The sequence below is a fragment of the Semicossyphus pulcher genome, unplaced genomic scaffold, assembly GCF_022749685.1.
Source record: "Semicossyphus pulcher isolate SPU_LCO1_2020_fin unplaced genomic scaffold, fSemPul1.0.p SCAF_10, whole genome shotgun sequence".
NCBI lineage: Eukaryota > Metazoa > Chordata > Actinopteri > Labriformes > Labridae > Semicossyphus > Semicossyphus pulcher.
The window spans coordinates 1,170,787-1,197,482 of record NW_027211604.1 but is presented as its reverse complement, the minus strand read 5'-3'; the positions used below and the strand labels follow the sequence as shown (position 1 = coordinate 1,197,482).

The window sequence follows — 26,696 nt, the reverse complement described above, 5'->3', positions numbered from 1 at the left end:
TCTAGCCCATTCACACAAGGCAGGAATATTACGCCTCTGTTAAGTCTCGTCTTCTTTGTGAAACGGACAGAGGCAGAATGGTGGGGACATGGAGCCGGAGGCGTAAGAGAGGCGAAAAAACATTGTTGTACATTGATTGTTGTATTCTTGACACACCTTCAACATAACCTATGTGAAGGTACCAACCTGTGCGCTGGAGGACCATCAGAGTCTTCAGGGTTAATGTGAATTCAGTACAGGAGCTATAACTGTTGACACTACATGTGTTACCTGTCATAAATACATTGTGTGACTGCCAGCAAATGCGTGTTGACTGGTCCCTAAGTGCTGCCATATTTAGCATCACCTGTTAACCCTTCGTTAAACCAGGACGGTCATATAATAAAAAACACACTCGGTCTGTGGCTCGCGGCTTCTTCTAAAGATGAAATGATGGTATACTCATACATCCTGCACCATGTACCGAGCGCTCTGTGTGCACGTAAGGCCACAGATAGCGTCGCTGTATTTCTACCTTAACTTCCCACCTAATCTATCTGTAGGACTGCCGTGTGTGAGGGTACAACACGATTAAAGTGCTGCGGACTGATCGCGTCTTCCTCTCAGCGCTGCAGTCGCAGCTTCTTCCCGCTTCCATTCAACTTGGAGATCACATGAATTAACTGCAAGGCGAAGACTGGGTGACCCATTTTATAGTGGAGGAGTCAAACTGAGACGAGAAGGGGGGAAGTAGTCTGGCGAGCTCCTCTGCAGCAGCTCAGCGAGGGTTTTTCTTACTCTGCATTCAGACCGTTGATTGTTTTAAGGTGGATCGTGCTCCGGCGCTGACAGATTGTTGTGATAGCTTCAGAGACAGTTATTTTATGACTCTGTGCCGTCCTCTGACTCATAAACAATGCAAATACATTTCTCTTCTTCTAAAGGTCAGGATGGACTTTTGAGTGCAGTTCAGTTTGTCTCTTTGTGCAGAAACAGCAACAACCGTAACAAACAACACATTTCTGCTGTTGTATCACCTTCAATACTAAACACTATGAAAACGTGGGCGCCCACAGGAGATCGTTATTTGCATATCCTCTGTAAATGTATTTAAAATATAAACTATAATCTATAAGAGCCTTCACATTTTTTCAGCAGAAAGCTAAGGCTTCTGTCTTTTGCATCATTACGTTTGTTGATGCCGTCATTACTTCATGTGTGGTGTCAAACGGGGTGACAACGAGCAGGCGATCGCAGACTGGCTGTGGCCTTATTTGCATAATCCTGTTTACTTTGATCTAAAATGGGGTCCTTCAAATCTAGAGCACTGCATGCAAAACTTTAATGCATTTGGGTTGGACACGTTTTAGGATTTAGGATATGAAGGATTTGGAAATAAGTCATCACAATTAACAAAAAATACCGACGCAGGATCATTTCTGACGGGTCCTCTTTTTGGTGCTAAACATCTTTTACTCACAATTTCCTGTCGTGCATGTTCTGTGCAACAAAAAAGAGACAATACTCAAACAGATCGATCACCAGAACAGTTGGCGGATGATTTAATCGTTGACACATTAAAGCTAACATGAGGAACTTTAGGTTTGAGTCTGATTTGGCGCCCCCTGTGGACTTCTTCCTTTTAAGAGTGAAGCGTATCACTCACTGTGAATCTTTGTTGTGGAACATGTAAACAAAGAAAGTCCAGGTCTGCACGCTGTTAATCATGTCGTCTGACACCGGCCTGGTGGCAGCAGTTACAGGTATTAAATATAACTATATAGAAATATTCTTCTTCCAGTCATTCTGTTTTATAGCCACTTAAAAATCCCTCACAGTAGGTTTAACATATGAATGGTTGCAGCTTTACATATGAAGGTGCTGGTGAGTGTAACATATAGAGACAAAAGGCTTCATTGTCTTGTGACTGAAATGATCAGGAAATGTAAAATCATCTGAGTGAAGGATGAAGAGAGACGAGACTCTTCCACAGGGTAATGAGCTGCTGTATATCCGTCTTTTCAAGCTAATCACTCTGTGCTCATATCAGAAAGTTTCCTCTTCAGTCAGTCTCTCAGATCACAGGGCTCACAGGAGTCCAGGGAGGTTTGTTCTTTCCCTTTTTTGTCGTGGAGCTCTGCCGCTCAGCCGCTTCTTTGGGGGGATTTTGTAAAAGAGTTGTGGGTTTAATCTGAGCTGCCGTGAAAAGAGGAAAAACCAGGAGAGAACGGAGGATAATGGAGAAAAACCAGAGCGAGTGGGTGGAAAAGGAAGCTAACGAGGGATGAGAGGTGGAGGTGGGTGTGGTTGATGTAAAGGGCGAGGGATGCTGGAGGGAGAGGCGGAGGAAAGTGTCGGGGAAAGGTGAAAGGGGGTGTGGTCAGGATGCAGAGACAGACAATAAAGGGAGGAAGAGGTGGAGGTGAGGTGAGCTGATGGAAACATGAACGCTCTGGGAGGAGAAGGGAAGGGAGTTGGGTGGTGGTGGTGATGGTGGAGGTGGGTGGGGAACGAGTGGAAAACATGGAGTCAGCTGATAGCTCCCAGTTTCCATGGCAACGCCGGGCCTTTCCCACCCACTCCCTTTCACTCTCGTCTCTTTCTGTCCTCTGTGCCTCATCCACTCCCTCACTTCTTTCACACTTCATCATTTTCTTTTCACTTTTTATTTCTGTTTTTTTTCTTTTTAAAGCTGTCTCGATAATCACGTTACGGCGCCGCTTCCTTTTTCTTCTCCTTTACTCCTCCATCTCTCCTCGCCAGCTTTCCTTTCCTCTCCCCTTCCCCCCTTCCCCCATTTCCTTTCCTCTCCATCGGTAATAGAGCTCCTGAAATCCCTCCTTACCTCTGCCAGGTTTGGAGCAGGTTCTGTGTGTTTGTTTGTTGTCAACAGCTCCCTCTTTCCTGGCTCCTTTCCTTCCTCATCCTACTTTCCTACAAGAGCTCCTTAAATTCCTCCTTACCTCGGCCAAGTTCTGTACAGGTTCCATCCTTTTTCATTTTTAGTTTTGTATGGTCAAAGAGGAGACAGAAGAAAGAGCAAGAACATAAATAAGAAGCACAATTCAGGATTATGTCGGACACACAATTAAGGAGAGTTTCCAAAATGGCTCCTCCTCATCAGGATACAAAAAAGTCACCTCTCCATATTCCCTTTGCGGCCATTTTCCTCTGACGTCACGGTTAGGGCGGGCAGCTCAGTTCCTTGCTTTTACGATTTACTATCCGGTTGATTAACAACTGAAAAATAACAGACATCTGGAGGGACATTGAGTCACATGTGATAGCACCATCAGCTATAATAAGCTAACATTAGCATCCAACCACTTCCTAGCTAACATTGCCTTGCATTTTTAATATATTAACACACCTGTTCGGCACATTTAAGCCTGAGGTATTGCGTCTCTCCTATGGGATCATGTAAACACAATAAAATAGCTGACTAATGTTAGCTAGGAAGTGGTTGGATGCTAAAGTTAGCTATTGTGTAGCGGTAGCTAATAGGAAAATAAACATGTAGTTTTACTTTTTCAACCACTTCTTCAAACACCGCCGTTTGATGGAATCACAAAATTATATTGTATATCCCAAATTTGATCCCATTCCTGTCGTATCGTGTGACACTGAGTAAAGGCATCGTCGGTGAAGGTTCTCAGTCATCCAGGTCATGGTAACTCTAAGCTTAATCCAAAAGGCAGCTGGACTTGGTTGAAGTTCTCCTCCTGTCTCATAAATAATTGAAGAGCATGATGACCTGCCCCAGTGACCCAGAATCCTTCGCCTTCCCTGGCCATTAGCAGCAATGTTGGCTAGGAAGTGGTTGAATGCTAATGTTAGCTACTGTTTAAGTGCAGCCAATGGGCTACCACAAAGGTTGTTTCACTCTGAGATGTGGCTCAATGTCCCTCCATGTTTTCAAATGGTGGAATTATAAGTGAGATTCCCTCCATTTATATAACCTGATACCTGCAAATCAGCATGCTGCATATCAGCAGGACTTCACAGATAATGGCCACCATGTAAATATGGTCAATAATGTGACCCATGATGCCCTTAAACATGCAAAGCAACCAACATGCTCCTTTAACTGTGGTAATTTGTGTATGTGATGATAGCTGACAGCAGGAGGTTGTTTACCAACCATTCTGTTTGTGCCTTCATCCTCCGTCTCACAGCCCAGCCTCCAGCTGAACTGTGTGAACCGATAAAAGGGCGTAGCAGAGTCTCCACCCAACTCCTCCTCAGCCAGAGCCAAGCTACGCTCAGCTGAACTGGAAGGAGGCCAAGTCCTGGACTGCTGCTCCCTCCCTCCCTCTCTCCAATTCTTCTTCCTCTCTTTCTTTCCCTGCTCTCTCTCTCTTTCAGACGGTACCAACCTCTCTCTATACCCGTCCAGCCCTTCTCCCTCTCTCTCTCTGTCTCCCTCTCTTTCTCCTCCACCTCCCCCCTCAGGATCCCACACAGCAGCCATTGTTCCCCCTGCTTTCGAGCTACATGCCAGCTGAGCCCTGGGTAGCTGTAGAGGCGATCAGGGTGCTCAGTTCCTCTGAGGAGGCTGAGAGAAAATAGGGCGTAACATGAAGAAGCCTGATGAAAGTGTGGATCGAGGATGAAGCAGCTCCTCAAAGCAAATCTAGCCAGTCCTAATAAAGTGAGAAATGATATAAAAGACAGTATGTTTAGGATTTTGCTGGTTAAGAAGAAGAGCAAGACCTCCACCAGTGACCCAGAATCCTTAGCCTTCCCTGGCTATTAGCAGCGTATACAGCAGAAATGTGAGCTCTGTAAATTCATGTTTTGTACCAAAAAAGCTCCAGAAATACTTTTTATTAGAGAACATTTTTATTGTTAGACCAACACTTCAATTGTATCTCAGGGGCCAGATGTTTGCAGCTTTCGACCAAGCTACAATCAGCCTCCTAAGCTTCTCGTTTTTATCTCCTTGTCCTCTCCAGCAGGCGGACGTAGGAGATGACTACTCACAGCCGACAGAACTGGTGAAGGTGAAGACGGAGCAGCCGGTTTGTAAGACAGAGCCGTCCTCGCCCCAGCCGAGCCCTGCAGAGGACCAGACAGAACCCGTCGACCTGTCGCTTAACAAGCCACGCTCCTCTTCGCTCCCTGCGTCTACAACAAGCACCACAGTCAACCCTGCGCCCAGCGGGGCCATGACCCAGCCCGGCCTGACTGCTACACCTGTCTCCTCAGCGGTACAATCCATAGGCTCCATGGTAACCACAAATTCTTCCATTAAGGTATTGCACAGTGCATTCAGGAGGGTTAGACTGACCAATCACATTCCCCTCCTCTTCCTCTTCCAGGTCCTCTCTCCAGGCTCCATCTTGGCCACTCAGGGCGCCGGGGGCCAGCAGATCCTCCACGTCATCCACACGATCCCTTCGGTCAGCATGCCCAGCAAGGTGGGGCAGCTCCAGACCATCCCTGTGGTGGTGCAGTCGCTGCCTGTCGTCTACACCACCATGCCTACTGATGGTGTTGCCACAGCAGCCATCACAGTGCCGCTCATAGGCAGCGATGGGCGCTCAGAAGGATCTGGTGAGTGGAAGGCCCTTTGAGATGGTTGTTAGACGGCTACACCTCGACTCTCATCTTTCTATCTTTGACGGTCACACCCGCCATTGTTCTTCCATGTTTGTGTCACTCTTGCCCACACTGTCATTTACAGAGGATTACAGAGCGTCTTTTGAGGGAGATGTTGTGTGTTTGTGGTTAGTGGTATGTTAGACTTGTTGTTCCAGAAGCGCTCCATATTTGCAGGATGATTAATGTTCCCACTTAAATCAGGAAACTTGTGAAACACAATTGTAGATATGTTCCTGATTGAAATGCATCGATGTGTCAATGTTTCAACAGCTGATTCCACCCTCCAGAGCCCGATACTAATTTCAGAGGGGAACAAATAACTGATTTGACTGCAGATACAGTCATTTTTGAGGTTTTTAAGGCTGATATTACTCCTGCTTTTACAGAGGAAGAATTTACTATGTGACCAATATATTACCTTTTGGATCAGAATGAAAACAGACCTTTCTATGTGGATTATGAGCTACGTTTGAACCGATTTAACCGTGCGGAGCTGCTCAGAAAGCTGCTTTCTTCACAAAACAACTTTATCTAAGAATATATAACATTATTAAACATTGTCAACCAATGCAAGTATTTCCTGCTCAGACAGGAAGTAAGTCCATGTGGACTGAGAGAAACTACATGAAGACACCATTTCTAAACAACCCCAAGAGTTGTCTTTTGCGTTAAATGTTCTGCAAGAGGAGGTTTCCTATCGGAGCATCTTGGAAAACATATACGCTTATTCAAATACAACTGTGACGGGAACACATCGGCTAAACGAAATATCAGTCGGACTCTACATGTCAAGGAAATTCTCTAGATATTTCATTAATCCAGACAATAGTTTACAGTAGTTGAGTAGGAAGTAACAATACTAATAATCTGTTATTTGTTAACTTGTCCCTGAGCTTGTACTCGAGAAGTTCTGCCTCTCAAAGGTTAATCATTGTGTGAATAGAGGATCCATAAGTCTTTATATCAAACCACCCTCGCAGTTCTTCCAGGAACACCTTAAACACCTCGAGGAATCTGGTCGAAGTTGTAGGAGGTGTAATCCATCCCTGGGTAAACACGGGGGAACGAAGCTCGACATTTGCTCAGGCACGCTGGCAAAACAGGCCTCCGCCCCTTTGACAAACTGCAGTGAAGTCCCTCAGTGAAGTCAGCGCAGCTCACCTCGGTGTCTCGTCGAAGCAGCGCTGCCTTGACTCAGGAATGTAAACGAGGAGGCCGCAAGACGTTCAGGAGAATCTGCAGCACACACTCTGGCCCGAGGATGCTCCCAGACTGTTTGACCTCATCAGCGTGTGACGTTCACAACATGCCAGGAGTTCTTCTGTCACAGAGCGCTATAATTTACATTTCACTTTCTCCACTGTCTCTCAAACCGCCTCTTCTACTTCACTCCACTTTTTCATATTTTCTTCTCCAATACAACAGAAATTCGGCTGGTACAAGAATCTAATCTGTTAAACCTTTACCGACGTCTGAACCAATCGGTGATAAAGCATCATAACACCACTTCATTGAGCTTTTACAGCTGTGTTGGGCAACCTTTCTGGCTTCTGTGGCAGCTCGTGTCAGCAAGTTAAAGCAGTAATCTCTCAGTAACACCAGGCTAAAGCAGCTATGTTTTTACCAGCTACACCTGGAACCACACCTAGCAGTGATATCACAGTATCCCGACACACCCTGGACTTTGACATCAACGCTCGAGGTAAACACAAATAAGATTTTTACCAAGTTGCTCCTTTTAGGATGTTTTCCGCAGATTGCTTTTTTAGATTTGTTTCAAAGACTGTCCGAATCCAGAAATGCCTTAAACCTGAATTTTCTTTAATGGCCAGTACGGTGATTCATATGGTTGCAAAACAGAGTGTGATTATGTAGAAGCAGATGAGAAAAATACTTCCTTTATATATTCCTCAGGAAACATTTTCCTGAAGAGTTTATGGTCTCAATCTCTAGTTTCTAGTCTTCCCAAACACAGCAGGATGTTCATTTTATAAATGATGCTTCCATTTAGAGTAAAAATAGACATAAAGCAGGGTGTCTTTTAGAGTGATGACATGAGTGACAGGTGGCTACCACAGCGAGATGAAGACAGGAAAAATTGGTGGTCCACCAACCAATAGATGATGCCACAGAGGCTACATACACTTCTTGTACTTCTTTCCACAAGTTTTCTGTTTGGCCTCAATCATTTCAGCCGCTTGTACAAGCAGCCAAAATCTGGAGGAAGCTCAGAGTAGAGCCGCTACTCCTTCACATCTCCCTGCGGAGTTCGAAGCTTAATCCAAAATCCAGCTGGGCTAGGTTGAAGTTCTTGAAGACGTTTCACCTCTCATCCGAAAGGCTCCTTCAGTTCTAAACTGACTGGTGGAGGTTTCCCGGGCACATCCAACTGGGAGGAGACCCCGGGGCAGACCCAGAGCTCGCTGGAGGGATTATACATCCCACCTGGCCCGGGAACGCCCTGGGATCCCCCAGGAGGAGCTGGAAAATGTTGCTAGGGAGACGGACGTCTGAGCTAACTTGCTTAGCCTGCTGCCACCGCGACCCGACCCCGGATAAGAATTAGTTTGGCTTGAGACTTGTTTTCATATTTTTCCTGTCTTCTTATGTAATGCTGCAGTGACAATGTAATTAATGATGGGCAACAGTCCTTGAAGGTCTCATAAACTGGAGTTAGTGTCAGTGAGAACATGATCTCACACTTTTTGTTATTACAGTTATCAGAGGGATCATCCAGGAGTCCCCCTTAACTCATGTAACCTAATATCATTGAGTCTTGTGAGCAGGGCCTGAATCAGCGATGGAGAGTCTTTATCTCTTAGCTTTGAAGTTGTGTTTTGTTGGAGGAGTGCTGTTCAACTTTAACATCTCTGTTTCTTCTTGTACCTGCAAAGCCAACAAGCAGGAGGCAGCTGATCTTCACTATTCATGTGCTGTGTTGTTGGTGTTGTGTGGGAGGGAAAGGGAGGAGGAGGAGCGCTGCATAGGTAGACGCAGATGGAGGAAGGGAAGGGAGTGAGTGTGGTTGGAGGTGAGGTAAGGGTGTGGGGGAGGGGCAGGGTGGGGTTGAGTGTGCTGCAGGGGTGAGGAAGGATGAGGAGGAGAGGGTGCAGGGGGCGAGAGGAGAGGAGATGGGTCGCTTTGCCTTTGAGAAAAGAAGGCTGCATTGGCGGAGGAGTGGGGGGTTAGTTGTCTACAGAGACAAAGAGCACTCTTTTTGGTGTGTGACTCTCTCTCTCTCTCACATACACACACACACACACACACACTCCACCCAAATTCCTTGCGTCACACTTCCAACCGGCCGCACCCCTCCCCTCCCCTCGCCCTCACCAGGCTGGGTGGACTTTGACCAGCATGGCTGCCACATTCCTGCAGATAGAGGAAGGGGGGGGGGGGCTGTAATCCTGACTTTTGTCTTCATGCTTGTTGTTTTTATTCTTACTTATTTTGGTTCCTTTGTTTGCTCATGTATTGTTCTTCCACTTGGTGAAATTGTTCCTGATGAGCAGCAGTGCATGAAGTCTGCAGAATGTGAATCTGAGGGGGGGAGGAAAAGAGGGAGTGATGGAGGAGGAGAGGAGGGGGGGGGGGGGGGCAGAGAGAGAGAGGGAGGGAGTGGGGGTAATGTACCAATAGACTACATGAATTAGTGCTGCTGTCTGATTATCTGACAGAGGAGAAGTTCAGAGTTGGCTGATGATCGTCTGAGGGTTTGTCTTTGAAGTACACGAGATCTTATGAAACTACAAGCTTTAAATATTAGGGCTGCTTGTTGGCCGTAATCTGACGGTACAGTGTGAAACACAATACAGGGGTTATGATTCAATATCTTACAGTATATAGCCATACTGTGTATGCTGTATGTAAGCATAAAAACATGCCTTTCCCTTTAAAAAATGTACTTAAAAAGGATGCAGAGTTTTTCTTTTGAATCAGGACAATATCACAAAACATGTTAGCAAGATTTTAAAGGGTATTGACATTTTCTCACAAGCCTCTTTACATTTTATGACCCTCTGAAATAGTGTAATCTTAAACTGAGACATTACAAAGGTTATGTCCACATTTCAACGTCTGCATTTCCTTTTATAACTAAAGTGATCGTCGTCCAGAGAAGCTTTTTAGTGCTGTAAAATCAGACAAAGTCCAGTACGCCTTAAAACACATATCTCAAGAACAGTCAGCAAACAGCAGTGCTGCATGTCGGGCTGATAACCCTACCGGACACAGGCCCTGCTTAAATACCAAGCCCCTTTTACACTGCCAGTTCAAGGCGGGATTATTACGCCTCTGTCATGTCTCGTCTTTTATGTAAAATGCACGGAGGCGGTGAGAAGTCGTTCCCCTCTGAGCCGGCATCAGAGGGAGGCGAAACAGCGTCAGTGTAAACAGTGGAGCTTCTGCGACGCTGGAACGCTGGGGCGGCTTTATGCTGGCGTTGCTCGTTCAATGTAAAAATAGCGAAGGAGGCGGCTTCGTTACAGCGCTCCGGCAGAATTGCCATGTAAAAAGAGCTACAGTTCTCCTCTTGCTTAAGTGTGTGTCATAGTTTCAAAAGTCTCTCTATCTGCCCGTGCACAAGAAAATTCAAGCTCAAGGTGTTTTTAAACTGGGTTTCCAAAAGTCTCTGTTTTAAGCACCAAAGTAATGTGGACAAGATCCGTAAAGGTAGCAAAGTCCTGTGTTGTAAAACAACAACGACTTGTGGGTGAAGCCTGACAAGAGACCAAAGGTCATGGTTTCTCTGTGTATTGATAGATGTTGAAATACCAACAGAAAATACTGAGCAGTTTTGCTCAGCTCTAAAAATGTAAATGTAAAAGCTCCAAGTTAAATTAGCATCCTCCATGGCGACAACAACGACAGAGTGTGTTTCTAACAGCTTGTCAGAAACTGAGGACGACCAGCAGAGGCCTCTCATCGCCTCCAGAGATTTGTCTTTCAGTTAATTGCTAATTAGCAATATCTTTGAGTATTTTTCATTAACATCTGTTCATATTTTCACTCCAGCTTTGACTTTGATGAAGGTTGTTCAAAGAGAAGGAGAGACTTTTTCTGCTCACAGAACATGATCATTAAAACATTAGTAGAATAGGTAGGAAATGCAGACGCGAGGGGACATACAGAGATAACTACACCACACCTGAGCGCGCACACGCACACACACACACACACACACACACACACACACACACACACACACACACACTAGGAGCAAGCTTTTGTCTTGCTAAGTTGCTGCAATCCAGGCATAACTATTAGGAAGTTATTAACCCCCCGCTGTTTTCTTCTATTACCACCCCTCCTCTCCTCCCTCTGCCGTCTCTCTTCTCTCGTGCTTTCTCTCGGCCTTTCATGCCTCCTTCACCCCTCTGTAATCTGCTTTGATCCCACCTTCCATATGTTGAATTTTTCTATTTCCTTATTTGTATTAATGTTTCCTCTCTCTGTCTCTCCTCTCTGCAGTTCGCATTAAGCCGGGTTCGACGTCTCCGGTGGAGTATCAGAGCGACAGCGATGCAGAGAGCGGCACAGAGTCTGGATCTGCATCCCTCAGTGCACAGAGCCTCGACGCCGGGTAAGTCCAGCTGCAGACAGACTCAACAAACAGCAAAGAAATGGGACACGCTGAAGCTCATGTGCAGAAAAGACATTGTCGTATGTGACCACTAGAGGCACTGTTGAGCAGTGTTTGGCTCTAATGCTCTACCTGCACGTGCATTAGCAGGTAGGTGATGCAGTTTGGATTGATATCGCTGCAGTTGTAGTTCACTATAGTTACTCAACATTTACAGAGCAGCAGCTTCCGTTTGAACCTGGGCTCAGCTGTCGGTTGTTGCACTGAACGTATTCCTTTTTTTAAAGGTTAATGATAGTGTAAATAAAACTGCTGCTGAGGCCTAGCTTAAAATTTGTAGCGATCGAATGGAGCAACAGGCTACATGTTACAGAAACTCTGTATTTTAAGTTAAAAGGGGAAGCGATTTGGTGAAACAGGAGCAGAGTATACCTTATGTTGCTAAACCCTAGCAATGTCTACCAAATTGCATTTTGCAAAGAGCTGTAAAGAGCAATAGCTGCTTCCACCTGTTTCCAGTCTTTGTGCTAAGCTAGGCTAATCGCATCCTAACTCCAGCTCCAAACAGACATCGCATTTCTTTTCCACTTCCTTTGCAGGAGTAATTTCAGTGTTATTCCAAACATTGTTGAACTATTCCAACAATGGTGCATGTGTGTAGGAAACATCCTGAGCTGGCCTGTGTGGCTAATCGTGGTACAGCACCAGTCCAGAACCCGTCTGTGTTAAAGACCTCTGTTCAATCACACGTCTGTAACACTGAAGTCTGGAGGACGTAAATACTGTAAACCGTTTCCGCAGAGGAAAGTTCATGATAGGAATAACAGGGCCAGTAAGAGAGAGACGCTGCAGCAGGGTTTCTGGGTAATGCGGTCTTTGTGTGGAATACCTCCCTCCCCTGCAGCCTCTTGACTAATTACATTACTGCAGCGCTGCCTTGACTGGACACTTATGTAACCTTACATAACCCAGAGTACAGCAGAACACACCGGAGACACCCCGGCTCTATCACAGGGAGACAAGACAGTCTGTGTGTGTGTGTGTGTGTGTGTGTGTGTGTGTGTGTGTGTGTGTGTGTGTGTTTTAATGTGTGTGTCCTGTTCAGTACAAACTTCATAACTGAGGTGATTTGGTCCTCTCAGGTAAAAATGTGGACATTAGACTTCTTGTCGTTGCCTGTACCGCTGCAGGCAAAGGTTAGTGTGCCACTGACAGCTCCTTAAAGTACAGTCAAAGGTGTGTGTGTGTATGTGTGTGTGTGTGTGTGTGTGTGTGTGTGTGTGTGTGTGTGTGTGTGTGTGTGTGTGTGCGTGTGTGTGTGTGTGTGTGTGTGTGCGTGTGTGTGTGCGTGTGTGTGTGTGTGTGTGTGTGTGTGTGTGTGTAGGTGTGTGTGTGTGTGTGTTTGTCCGGTGTGTTTATAAGTAAAGCAAGTCAGAGCTGCTGCCACACCCAGTAGGCGAGGCTGCCTGACTGTAACTGAAATTCAGGGTGTGGACCTGACAGTTAGCTTAGCACTGTAATCTGCAGTGTGCTTGTGTGTGTGTGTGTGTGTGTGTGTGTGTGTGTGTGTGTGTGTGTGTGTGTGTGTGTGTGTGTGTGTGTTTATTTGACAGTAAGTGTGAGGGACAGGAAGGAGAAAGATAATGTGTAATAGAAACAAAGTGAAGTTGTTTTTTATGTGAGGAAGATGTGCGTGTGCATGCTTCTGTGTGTGTGTCTGTGTTTATATGTGTGTGTGTGTGTTGCTGGGCAGGGCTGTCCCAGTGCTGGGGTGTAAACATGGTTTCGTAATGCAGTTTGCAGCCACACCTCCTTATGAAACGGCCAGGAAGACACAGAGAGGCTTTTTCAACTTTATTTACACAGTCAAAGAAATAAAAATTAATTGATCAATAAAAAAACAGTTAAATCTGAAGATAACTGTAGAAAAAAGTTGATCACTCACTTCTAAAAAAGATTTAAGATTCCAACTCTCATTCTCCAAAATGAGGGAAAAAACGGGATAAAATATGTGAGAGTGAAAAGATCTGCAGAAATAAACAATGGAAAGAAAGAGGCAGTAACGCTGAAGTGGAAGCAGCTGTGTTCAACACACTGCGACTCTCTGACGCCCCCCAGTGGCCCTGATGTCACTTTCACATGAACCTGAACCTGGTGCATCGCTCTGTTGTGCAAAGTTAAAACACATCGTTGCACAAAGAGGCAAATCGCTTCACAAACACACCTGGTTACATTTTCTTCAGGAGTTTTCCGTTTTCAAATGTGTGAGTTTTATTAATTCAAGGACAGAACATGGAGCACAATGACACGTTTACGAGCCACAGCAACAAGGACGTTAGTGAACAAAGGTTAAATATATCAAGAAAGCATCTCATTTACATATTAACAACATAAACTTACATTTAAACTACTCTGTGTGGTTTGGAGCTCTTTATGTTCTGCACGGGGCATTTTACAGCACTGACCAACAGACATGTCTCTCTTCAGAGTCCAAAGACTTCAAGGTAACAACTGGAGAGCAGCCTGTTCATTACATTTTAAGGCTGTATTATTTTTCTCATGAGATTCTCATGAGACATAAAGCTAAATAAGATCAGCTTCATTTTAAAAATCAGTGTCTTTTATACTCCTGGTAAGCAGAGCACGTCAGGACAGGCTACGGGGGAATGACAGCTGATGTGCTGCGAATGTTGGAGCCAGAAACACAGCCGGATGTTTGACTTGTCTTGACTTTATTTCTGTCCTGAGAGTGTATAATGCTGTTTCACATTTTAAGACATGTATATATATATATATATATATATATATATATATATATATATATATATGTAATGTTACAATGTTGGATGTTCAGACTAAACATGGGTGAAGTTTCAGATCTGTAGGTCAAAGTATGTTGGAGTAATCCCCAGGCTCCTCAGCTCAGTCCGCAGGCTGCTGTGAACGTCAGCTTTCACACAGGTGTTTCTGCACTCTGCACTTTGTGACGTCACTCAGCAGGCTTCAGAGAGCTGGCCAATCAGAAGAAAGTGGGCTTGTAGGGGCGGGGTTTCTTAAAGGGACAGAGCTTACTGAGTCGTTTCAGGCAGAGGGTGTGTGAGGGCCTGCACAGAGCAGCAGGGTGAGAAAAGAGTTTTTTTAATCTGTAAATGATGCTAAGCTACTCCACAGGTATCACAGAGTGAAATATGAAGCTTGACATTAGCATGATACCCCCCCTTTAACAAAGCTCAATCAGCTTCTTCTCTGAGCTCTGCCTGCAAGTGTTCCCGGCTGCTGATTAATGAATGCACAACAACAACAAAATCAAACAGTGATGGAGTCATCCGTTTAGTTTTCTGTTTCACCAGATTTTTGATTTCAGAAACTTTACAGGAAAAACTCACTCCCTCCTTTCCCCTCTCTCAGGTCGGTGATGGATTTAGAGCCCGTCGATCCAGATTCTCCAGACGTCAAGAGGAGGCGGATCCACATGTGTGACTATGAAGGCTGTAAAAAAGTTTACACCAAGAGCTCCCACCTCAAAGCCCACAGGAGGATACACACGGGTGAGTCCCAAGGAATACAACAATACAACATAATCTACCCAGATTTAAAGGAGCGGTTTACCTAGAAACCTTTCCCCTCCTTTCCTCTCTCCTTACTCTTCTCCTTGTCTCCTGCCTCCTCCAGGAGAAAAGCCCTACCACTGTACCTGGGAGGGCTGCACCTGGCGCTTCGCCCGCTCCGACGAGCTGACCCGACACTTCCGCAAGCACACGGGGATCAAACCTTTCCGCTGCACTGAGTGCGACCGCTCCTTCTCCCGGTCCGACCACCTCTCCCTGCACCGCCGCCGCCACGTCATGATGTGAACTGTGACCTCCCCTACAAACCAACCTCCCCCCACTCACAGCACATCTTGTACCAGTCCCCCCTAACCCACATGAATCTCCTACTACTACTTCCTGTTTCCCCTCACATCCGGATTTTAAGCCCCACCTGAGGATAAAAAGGCGTCTCCATCCTCCTCCTCTCCATCTTGAAATGACAGGAATATCACAAATGTGTGTATGTGTGTGCGCACTGTGGAGGGGAATTTAACCGTGTGTGTTTCAACACATAACCATCATCATCACCGTCCACCCAACCCGTAACTGTCCCCTTCCTACCATCCTCCATCTCACAAGACGCAAAGAGAAGGATTGACTGATGGAGATCCATCAGGCGGTGCGTTCATCCATCCATCACATCCATGCATCCATCCAAAGGAGAGGAGGAGGAGGAGGAGGAAGGGGCAAGAGGAGGAGTTACATGTTTGTGTTTGAACTCAAAGAAGAGGGGAAATATTAAGCGAGACGTCACTTCAGCTGCATGTTTCTTTTGAAATGATTATTTCTCTACATGTCAGAGTCAGAGAGTTATGTCACCACAAGCAGGATGGAGTTATGGAAAATGGTGACTCCAGAAAAATGCCTCAAATAGGCGCAGATTATGTCAGGAACCTTTAACCTTTAACTAGCTAGGTTGAATGCTAACGCTAGCTGTTGTGACTGTGAGCTAATGAGAACTTTCCACCCTGAGCCCGATGTCAGAGGAAAATTGCCGCCATGTGACTACAGATAAATAAGGCTACTGAAGTTTAATATTTCATGTTGCCGTCCACATTATTTTCTCTTTGGCAAAAACAGTTCATATTTAATTTCCATCTTGAATCTGAGCTCGAAGTTACGGAGCCAAGAAAGGTTCCTGGTCTGGCTGAATTCCTCTCGAATGGGGCAGGAAATATCTGCATGTAAATCCAGAACATGAAACCTTTGTTGTTTTATATCCACAACCGCTCGAAACATGAATATTTGGACTAATTTAAAAGTCTTCATAGTTTCCAGATATTTGGAAATGAGCAAATTTTGATCCTGAGGGTGTTTCGGAAAAGGCTCTAAAACATCCAGAACTCTTTTGGATTATGTCCGTTTTGAATGATAATCTGTTGGCAACAACATTTTAATGAATCCTGAAAGTGAAGGCCTCCTAACGTGCATATCAGTGTATGAGTGTGTTTGCATGTCGGGAGGTTTCCACAGCAGCTGAAGTGACGTCACACATACGTCTCCTCTTTGCAAACGTCTGTCTGAGGCTCAGATCTAAAAGATGCTTCTTTCATCCTGACTGCCCCGCCCCCCCTGCAGCCGCTAACACCCCCTCCCCCCTCCCCCCTCCCTTGGTACAAGGAGCTACAAGACTGTGAACTTTTTACACATTCATTTGTTTTTAGTGTATCAATCACGTTATTGTCCTTAGCGTGTTCTCCCCCTGCACACACCTGCTCCTGACCCTTCTTCAATAACAGTATTTTGCTTTTCATGAGTCGTTGTTGTTTTTGTTTTAAGAATACGGCCTTCAGTTCTGTGTTTGTTTTCTTTGCCGGGTTCGGCGCTGTCAGCTGAACAGCATTGTGTTTTGTTTTTAAAATGTCCTTTTGTTGAGGCTGTGAAAGAGACGGAGGAGACACAAATGGTTTGAGATTACAAGTAAAAACTCTCGCAGGGACTCGGGGAGCTTTTCAGAGTGTGTGTTTTCAGTGTGTGTTGTTCGTGTGTGTGGGTCTGTGGGTGTGTGTGTGTGTGTGTGTGCATGTTTTGAGACAAACACATAATCAGAATTTAAGATTTTTACGAGTGTGTGTTCCGGGCACTTGTTCTTTTACCTCTTGCCCGTTGAGCCTTAATAACTGAAGTCAATCTGTAAGGGCGAAACCAGAACCACTGACAGGACGTCTGGGCACAGAAACACTCTGACTCTCCCTTTATTAAGTTTCTACTCAGTATTTTGCCTTGTGAAACACAAGCGAGGGTTTCGGTAGAGATCTGCTAGATTGCTTTTGGCACAACACATAAAGAGGGCACTGGAGAGCGAGCAGATTTAAAGTTAAAAAAGGATCTACTTGTTTCTGATTAAGGTCCTCGCTGGGCAAATTTAAAGCGGCTGCAGTCTAATTTGTTTACATCCCAAATAATTGAACTATTTTATATCAAGCTGGTCAGAATTCGGACGCCACAAATGCCACTCATCATGCAGAAACACCCAACAATATAAGCTCCATTTGCACTGCTTTTATGACCATAAAACATCCATGGAGCTGCAGGACAAAGAGCCAAAATGGCCGCCACTGGAAGCCACAGTGGCCAGACCGTCTGTCAGTGGTTCTGGAAGAAAACCAGGCACTGTGTCGGGCCGTCAGGGTCCGTTGTGCCTGCGGTGTAAACCACGGGGAAACTAAGCGCTCTCCTCACTAGCATTTCTGTCAGGGTCGGGTTTCAGTTCTCTTTCAACTGAGTTTTTCTTTTATTATAAACTAAATTAAGCCTCAAAAACACCTAAAGTTCCAGACATTACTCCCTCACTATCCACACAGTTGGAACAGAAGTGAAGCCCCGACCCTGCCCTTTGACCCATGGTGTCCATGTCTTAAGTGGGCTGTTTTCAGCTCCTCTTCTGGACTGAACTTGATTATGCAACATATAACGCAGACCTCGCTCCAAGCGCTGTTCTGAACTCAGTAGTAGAGCACTAGCTAGTAGTACCTTTAAAAGGGAGGTCAGGATGTGCGGAAGCTGCTTGCTGCTTCACAGTCCTAACGTGACCCTTTACACACAAAAAGGCAGCACACGTTTTGCTTTTGCGACGCTGTTCTCGTTCGCTGTTCGGAGTCACTGTTGCTGTTGTCATTTCAAAAGCTAGTCAGCGAGAGCAAAATGTTGAACACCTGATTTTCCACAGAATGAGACCTGAGATGGACGTGCAGGCTTCCTGTGAGCCGAGCGCGTGCCGGGATCAGGGCAGAGTTGTTTGGTCTGCACGATGCATAAAAAGTCCCTGCTTAGCAAAGTGTCTGCGTCTGGTTTAGATGATGAAATCTTAATATATAAGTTGGCATGCTGGAGGATGGAGTTATAAAATGAGTTCCACTGTTTTCAGTTTTTAAAAAGCGAAAAAAGAATCTGAACTAAATTCAGTCACTTTGTTTTGCAGGATTTTGCATCTTTTCTTGCAGAGCAGAGAAACTCAGTGTCCCCATTTCTCCCAACACCCCGTCTGCTTCGACTAAAAAAAAAAACATAGTTACTAAGCACATCTTTCTAGAAGAGTATATGCATTTGATTGCAATTTTCTTTCTTTTGTAAACTGTTGATAAAGACATTAAGGACAATGACAAATAATTAAGATAAATCCATGTACATAAATGTATATAATCAAAAAGTGCAGAGTAAATGTAACGGGTGAATTTCTATTTTTAACACTGACTAGAAAATGTGAAAAAATCTTTGTTTTTTTTCTTCTTCCTCTGTTGGTTCGATGAAATCTGTTTCATCACGTGTTGTTTTTTTATTTTGAATCTAATAATACATTTGTTTCGTAGTTTCTTTAAAAAAAAAGAGTTGGTCCCACTTGTGTTGTGCACACTTGTTGCATGGAGAGTAGCCTTCTTGTTTTCTTATAGTGACGTTGGTGAGCATGTCATGTCCGTGCGTGTCAGACGGTGGGTTTCCCTGAACATTAAAGACCCGCAGAAAAAAATAACCCACATTGCAAATTGGTCATTAGGGATTCATCTCACTAAACAAACACTTAGTGAATGTGTGAATTAGCTGGTTTGGGTCAGAAGACATTTTTTTTACACTTAAGTGTCAGGTGTTTGGAAAATTCCAGGTTTTAGGGCTAAAAAAATCAGTGTTTTTTGGATATTTTGGGTACACAGGCTGAGATTTAATGCTGGTTTTATACTCTCCAGACTCACAGCAGGTCCATCACGTTTAAAAGTAACTTAGCCGCTGACTAAAGTCCAGTTATTTAACGTTCTCTTAGCAAAGTTTCACACATGCAAAATTTGAATATGCTTATGAATCTTCTCCTGTTCAAAATTCATCCATGAAATCAGTAAATTAAAACAGAAAACACAAATTATTGATGTGTTATTGCTTGATTTTTTGCTCAGGCGCTACATGCTAAAACATTAGCATAATGGCCCTTAGAAATAAGTCGGTATCTTCAGTCTATGGAGGCCGAATTAGGACAACACAACATTTATTTTTGTCTTGTTTGCTGAGTTTTCACAAGGATTTCTTCAGTGCCTCTGAAAACTCAAGACAGTAGCATGTGTGGAATACGCAGAGTATCCAGGGCATTGCTTTATGGATAGACATCAAAAGAAACCTTTGACTTCCACCGATAGAAGCTGAGAGAAACCCAGACTGTCTGCAGAGTTAGATACCCCTCGAGGTAAATGAGGCAGGAAGCGTTTCAACACTTACCCCATCTCCTAACAAGCACATCGATCAGCTCAGAGGACCATTAAGCAGTAAAAATTAGTCGTTTTAACACACAGAGAGTAAAAACTCCAGTATCACACAGAGGATAGTCCGTGTTGACATCTCAGAGCCTGTGGACGATGACCCAGACTAAGTCTTACGCTGGTGTTGGAGTTATTCTGCAGGGACACTCATGCATGTGTTTGTGTTTCTTCCTGCTTCCTGTTGGTTTTTTGCAGTTTGTGCGAGCTTGTTTTTCCCTCGGTATTCTTCTAAATCTTCTGTTTTTGTACAAAGCAGGAATGTTCTTCTGTGAACAGGCAGTGAAACTGAATTTGATCCCCTGTGAGACCTCGTCAGGGCAGAGTTCACGTCAGAGGGTGACGTCACTGAGCGTCGACTCGCCGCTGATCACTTCCTCTGCAGACCAGAACGTTTAGGTATTTTCTCTTGAATGCAGTAACCTATGGGCCAGTACTATATTTACTCAGTGCAATGCAGTTATCATTATAATAATACAATTATTAATAATATTTTTTTCTTTTTTTTGTATTTGTACAGAACAAATGTGTAAAGATCAGTGAGGAAAACGTGAGCTTTTTGATACTGTGACTCATGGTGTTCTAAAGTCAGTTTCTCCCTGTACAGTTGTGATTATTTCCCCGTTCCTCCCCTCTTCTTTTATAGAATAAAAAATGTTTTTGGTGCAATTTAACGCCTGCTGTGTCTCTGTGCTCTTTATTTTATTAAGTCATCCTCTTTTACAGAATCACCAGTGTTTCAGAAGACGGAATGAGGAAATGAAGTCCTCGGGAAATAAATAGCTTTTACATTTTTAATCATTGAAATGATGATTTGTTCGACATAAATACAAACCAGGACGGCAGAAAGTTAAATCATCGAATAATGGAGTGCTGCAGGGATGAAGTATTTTGGGGGTCAAACCAGGAAGTTAGCATCACCCTGGTTCCCTCGACAAAAGAGCAACGGGGTTCTTGAGGGCTACAAAAGGGTTAATATTTTACTTTTCATGCTTTTAATACCATATTCTCATTCTGGTTGCACATAGAAATTACTCATGAGAATATGAGTAAAGACTGTCTATATGATAAACTTGCAAGTTCTGTAGTCGTCCACAAGAGGGCGCACTGGAACAGAGAATGGAAGGACAACTGAAGGAATCCCACCAGAAAACATCAAAGTCACGCCTAAGAGGCAGCGTCAGCAGAGGTAAAAATAAAGGTGTAAACATCATCCTAAGTCAAAGTAATCACTAACTAAATCAGAATTCCATCCTTGAAAAGTTAAGTAAGTAAACTTCATAAGTTGACACAGGATCCTTCATCTGTAAGTCAAACAGAGGGAGAACACTGAGGTCTGAGCAGGTTAATAAATAAGAAACATACAGAATAAAGTGCATGAGCAGAGTCATAAAACTTCTGATCGTGTGTGTGTGTGTGTGTGTGTGTGTGTGTGTTGGCTCTGAATGAAACCCTGTGCCGTTTGCTCTGAGTGGCTTTATTGGCCTCCCTCAGTCATGATCAGGACAATCATTAACACACTCAGCGTCAGTGGATTCATACAGACGGAGACAGACACCAACCATAAAGGCCATAAAGAGAGAAACTGTTGCTGTGTGTAACAATGTTAGATCATTTTTATGATTCATACCTGCTTGCTGGCATCCAAACTGCTGCTCACCTGAAGAGGAGAGGCGTAACTGACTGAAAGTGTTTTTTGTGTGTATAATTAAGTTCCCTTCTCCCTCCACTTATGAAATTAAAAGGCATTTCCCCGCTTTAAAACATGCGGCTCAGAAAATAATAGACAATAACATGCATTCTTCCTCAAGACTGCCATAGTTATGAACATTCAGCGTAATACTGTGTTCTACGACAGAGCATTAGGGCCATGTTAAAGAGGAAAAAAAACCTTCAAGAGTAAAAATGTTATTTTACAAGAATATATTCATAATGTTACCAGACTCATTTCTTTTTTTCGTAATATTGTAACTTTAACATTAAGACTTTTTTCTCATAAAATTAAGACTTTTTTCTCGTAATATTGTAACTTTTTTCATATAAAATTAAATATTTTTTTCTCATAATATTAAGACTTTTTTCTTATAAAATTAATACTTTTTTGTAATCATAATAATATTAGGACTTATTTCTCTTTAAGACTTTTTTGGCATAATATTGTGAGATTTTCCTCGTAAAATTACGACTTTTTCTTGTAATCTCAGATTTCTTTTCTTTAATGTGGCCTTAATACTCAGTTGTAACCAAAGGCAACAAGCCAAGCATCACTCGAGATATTGTTCGTGGGAAAATTTTGTGTCCATTTGTGTTGATTAAACATCACCTGTTGTCTTTCCAGGTGTGTCGGGACACCAGACGCCGTTGTGTCTAGGTTCATAACTTCATCCAGAGGTCCCAACAGCTCATCCCTTCAACACCTTCTCCAGGAACGATGTTTGGATTAACTCTCCTGACCTGTCAGACATACCTCACTGCAGCGGCTTCTATCATTATGTGGTCTGATAATCAATAAATCCACCGCCTCGTCTCCTTTTCTCTCTCCCGTCAATAATAAAGCTGCTCCACCAAGCGCCCCCTACAGGCCTGGAGCACTTCTGTTTTAAAAACTGGTTTTGCAGTGTTTTTTTGTTTTGCAGGTTTCTGTATGTGTGTTTTTGAATTTAAAGTTGTGTTTCGTATTCTGTTACTAATACATTTGTCTCTAGAATTCCTCACACCGGGCCTAGACGGAGCGGTGGCCGGCGAATACAAACTATCAACGTTTTATTGAAGCTGCTGAGCGACTGTCCATCTGCTAAAGTTTCACTGTAACTAGAGAGTCAAACATTTTAAATCTGGCGTAAGACACAGATTTTGCTGTGATTTAAGTGAAATAAATGGGTGGAAGGGATTCAGACATAACTAAATCATGATGTAGATCTTTGGTAAGTAAGACTTTAAAATGCTTTTATGCTTTTTTAAATGAAGTTCAGCAGAGTTCAGGAGTTCAACAATCTAGGGGAAGAGAAAATCTCAACTCTAATAGGCCAGAGTTCATTTTCTTTTAACTCGTGCCAACACATACGCATCTTTGCAATGGCCATGTTAAAAAAAACACAATGGCATGACCACACCTGAAGAGGAAGAAGGACAGAGCATTTCATTAAAGAAAGTTTCCAAGCGTGTCTGTGTCATAAACATCTCCTCAATGCTCACAGATGTTTTCCTAGAGTGTAAGGTTTCTTGCAGGCCGTGTACACTACACATGTCTGACCGTGCATGTAGAGCAGCCGCTGTAGACAGGCTGTTTTAACATTGACTACAATATATACTTTGTGGGTGTGTTGTTAAACTGTATAGAGCCTGGTGAACAATACAGCTGATCCCTGTCTTTCTTGGTGAAAAGTCCCAGTCTGAAGCTCTGTGGGTTGTTTTGACAGCTCCGTTGGCTGGTTTCCCTTTTCCTTCTTCTCAAATGTCACTGGGCATGGCACCATGTGCAGCGGCTATTGTGTCATTAATGTAAGCAGTGAAACAACGCCTATAAACAGGCGTACCGATCGGGCCATGCTCAAAAGATGTTTGAGCGGCTCACGTGGTTCTGTCATCGAAAGGATCCTCACCTTGAATGCACTTTGACTGAGACGACCGTTCTGTTTACTGATGCCTTTAAAGTTTTCAACACGCAGCACCTTTGTGTTCAGGAAAAGAAATAATAAGAGGTCTTACAGAGACGACGGATGAAGCAATGCAGGGAATTTCATCCCAAACACGTCAAGTGATGTTCTCTGGCTTTTGTTGGAACACGCCGGTCGTTAGTGTACTTCCTGAATGTTTGCTTCAGTCTGATATGAAGAAGTTTGACGATCGAACATGCACATCCCTTATCCAAAGACACATTTCTATATGACATGTGTCTGCATGTTCTAAAAGTAGCAGAAAGCTCAAACATAAACATGTCTGACTCAGCGGCTTCAGTGCAGCCAGTGTGGACAGACAGACAGACAGACAGACAGACAGACACAGGACAGCTGCGAGTTACTTACCCATCTATCCTTCCTAGATATCGTATATATACACATAGAAATAGATGTAGAAATCAATAGAAGGTATATTAATTATTTGTCTTGTATCATTTTGTTTCATACTAATTGCATGAGAACAGTTAGAATAAATAATTTATTCGTTTATATAAAGACAGCTGATGACAAACTTTGATGAACATTCTTCTGTATGTGACAAATCTGCTAAATAACTGTGGGAACAATTCTACTGATGGCCACTGCATTAATTATGTGATGCTTATAATCTGGGCAATGCTCACTGTATGAAAATAATAAATACTTTTACAGTTCAGGTGTTTCCACTAGTGGTCGACCGATATGGGTTTTTCAGTGGCTGATGCCGATATTTAGAGGGCAGGGCTGCCGATGGCCGATATCATGTTGTTGCTTATTTTTGCATTTGATAAAATACAACAATTTAATTATAATAACAAAGCCTTCCCCTTTAAGAACAGTGGCCTTATGTGTGACATATGCATGTGACGTCCGGCAGGTTTGTTGTGGGAGGTGAGTGTAGACTGTGTAGAGGAGGTACCTACAGCAGACTCCGTGAAGCGCATGCTTCAAGCCAGCCGCACAGACGAGGCTGCCTGTGTATGCAGACAGATTTTGTTTCATCAGCCTTCTGAGCGCAGACACCGTCCGACTCCCATTATGTCAAAATGTCATTTATCGGCCCGATCAATCGGTCTATCATTCTCGATTAGAAATATATTTAAAGAGATAAATATATATGCATTATACTCCAATTCTCTGCATTCTACCACCTCAGAAACATGTCCTCCGATCATCACTCCCTGACTCCGTGACAGAGACCCTCATGCCTTCATTTCCTCACATCTGGACTACTGCAATGGAGCCTGTCCAGGATACCAGAGATGTGGACTTGAGACTTGATGACTTGGAATTGAGCCGACTCGAGTCACTGTTTTGATGACTTGGACTTGAGGCATGATGACTCTGATGACTTGCATGTGTTCTTAAGTTTGAATGTTAGCTGTTAAATAGAAAATAATTAAATTCAATGTTGTCAAGTTTCTCTCTAACTATCAAGTATGTACGCAGCACAAACTGGGAGTCAGGATTGGACGACTCAAAAAGCTCCGCGGTATGTGATTGTCCTGATTGGATGACTGGCTGTCAGTCAAACTCCTCGCTATGGCAACACGCAACATCAAAGCGCCCAAAGAGAAGCCTCATCAGTCGTACTCGTTACTACTCAACACGGTCTCAGAGCAGACCATCATCATGGCTGCGTCTGTGCCAAGATAACACAGATACAATTCACTGTCATACTTTTTGAACAGGTTATATAAACTGACCAATATTATAATTATTAGACGGGCTGCTAACACCTTGTGTTTTCTCTTTATAAAGACCGGATACTACAGGTGAGAGGGCTGGATCCTGGGTGGAAAAAAAGGGACTTGACTTGCCTTAACTAAGGACTCGACTTGCCTTGACTTGCCCAAGAAAAGATGACTTGAGACTTGCTTGAGACTTGAGTAAAGATGACTTGGTCACAACACTGCAGGATTCCCAGCAAATCCCTGGACAGGCTCCAGAATGTGCAGAGCTGTGCTGCTAGGGTTCTGACCCACAGTTTAAATATTAAAAATAATGTTCTTTTAAGTCGTTATTGCAGTTGAAAATATTAGTAATAAAAAACAATCAGGCTGTAGCTGCTGATATAAATATGTAGTGAGTGATGAACTGTGAATGTGACCCTTGTTTCTCCTAGTTTTTAATCACATCAGAGCAGGTACAAAAACTCTTAAGAAGAAATTCGAGATTCACAGTCGGTCCATTTTATTTTCCAAGTGTTTCTTGTGTTTTTAGGCCTTAAAATCAGGGTTTCAATTAAACAATCCAAACCAGAGTCTCCACGTTGCTCAGTGTCTGTTCTCCAGAGAGGACAGCAGACTGCAGCAGAATCAGTGAGACAAGTTTTAACAGGACTTTTACCGCTGCGACTTACTTGGAATGAGCTGCAGCTTCAGCAGGCCCTAGGGTGAAGGACCAGGAGACTGAGGCCAAAGAAAATATACCAACACAGCAAATTGAAACCCAACTCGATTGTAGGTAAACAGGTGAGTCATCTGGGTACCTGCAGAGAACAGCATGTCGTGCTGCTGCTGCCAACTTCAGTGCTGGCAAACATCTGGGAACATCAGGACAGGTTGTAAATATGCAAATCAGTGACCTATTTAACTTTTGTTAAACCATGGGCATGGTGAATACTCGATCCTGATTGGCTGAAAGGTCTGTTCCTTGTTCTAAATTAAAGTGTGACTACGTATCAGCCTGTTTACACTTTACATGACACATTAACGAGCTTACATCTGATTACAACGAGGGACGTGAACATTTCTTTCACCACACTCGGGGAATATGAAAACTTAGCGAGTGGGATGCAGCTGAAGAAATGAAAGGGAGAAACTGTAGCGTCGTCCTGCAGTACCTCTGAACACCACAGGAGGTGCCTGTGACACACAAGCTCCTCTTTGGATTTCATTAGCGATCATCTCACACTCTCCCATTCACTCAAAACTCTCGACTTCACAGTAAACATGGCCTGTTATTTGCTCATGAACATATTGGTTTGAGGACAATAACGTGGCTGGTTAGCTAGCTACTCTTGTTAAACATATTGTCAAATGTTATTTACTTTGTGTCAACTGTACGCCGTGTTATTGACTTTGAATCTTGCTAGCCTACCATTAGCTTTCTGGCTCGTAGCTTAGCCAACAGGTTCAATGTGGACAGGAAGTTGTAGCTAAGATCAGCTCTATTTTCTGGAGTACTGAACAATATTTCCATTGCATCGGAATCCTATTGGATGGTAATGATGGTTTCAGATATCAGTCAAACCTTCACAGTGCCGACCCACTGAACGCAAACTGAAATTTGCTCAACAGCTGTGTCCCAATCCTCGGGCTGCAGCCTTCGAAGGAGGCCGTCCACGCAGGAGGCGCCATTCGTAGCCACGCAGACCGTTAAAGCCGAACTGAAATGAGACGGTCTGATCTACAGAGCATTTCCTGTTTGCGTCACCAGCTGTTCCCGCCCTTACCCTTGCGTCACCAAACGCCCCTCCTGTCCCCTAGCAACAGGTAGCTTGCGGGCTAACTAGCTAGCATAACTAAAGTCATATAACTTA

The 26,696-nt window shown here is 43.8% G+C and overlaps 1 protein-coding gene across 2 annotated transcripts in view; it reads left to right on the top strand.

Annotated features, from left to right (window-relative positions):
• klf8 (Kruppel like factor 8) overlaps positions 1-20,167 on the top strand; it is a 72,013-nt gene extending 51,846 nt beyond the window's left edge. For both annotated transcript variants that reach the window (XM_069669529.1, XM_069669518.1), the window contains exons 3-7: positions 4,935-5,210; positions 5,301-5,535; positions 11,053-11,164; positions 14,573-14,712; positions 14,837-20,167. In XM_069669529.1, the coding sequence (XP_069525630.1) occupies positions 4,935-5,210; positions 5,301-5,535; positions 11,053-11,164; positions 14,573-14,712; positions 14,837-15,018 (945 nt within the window). In that variant the 3' untranslated portion in view covers positions 15,019-20,167. The remainder of the gene's footprint in view (positions 1-4,934; positions 5,211-5,300; positions 5,536-11,052; positions 11,165-14,572; positions 14,713-14,836) is intronic.
• Positions 20,168-26,696: the final 6,529 nt, after the last annotated feature.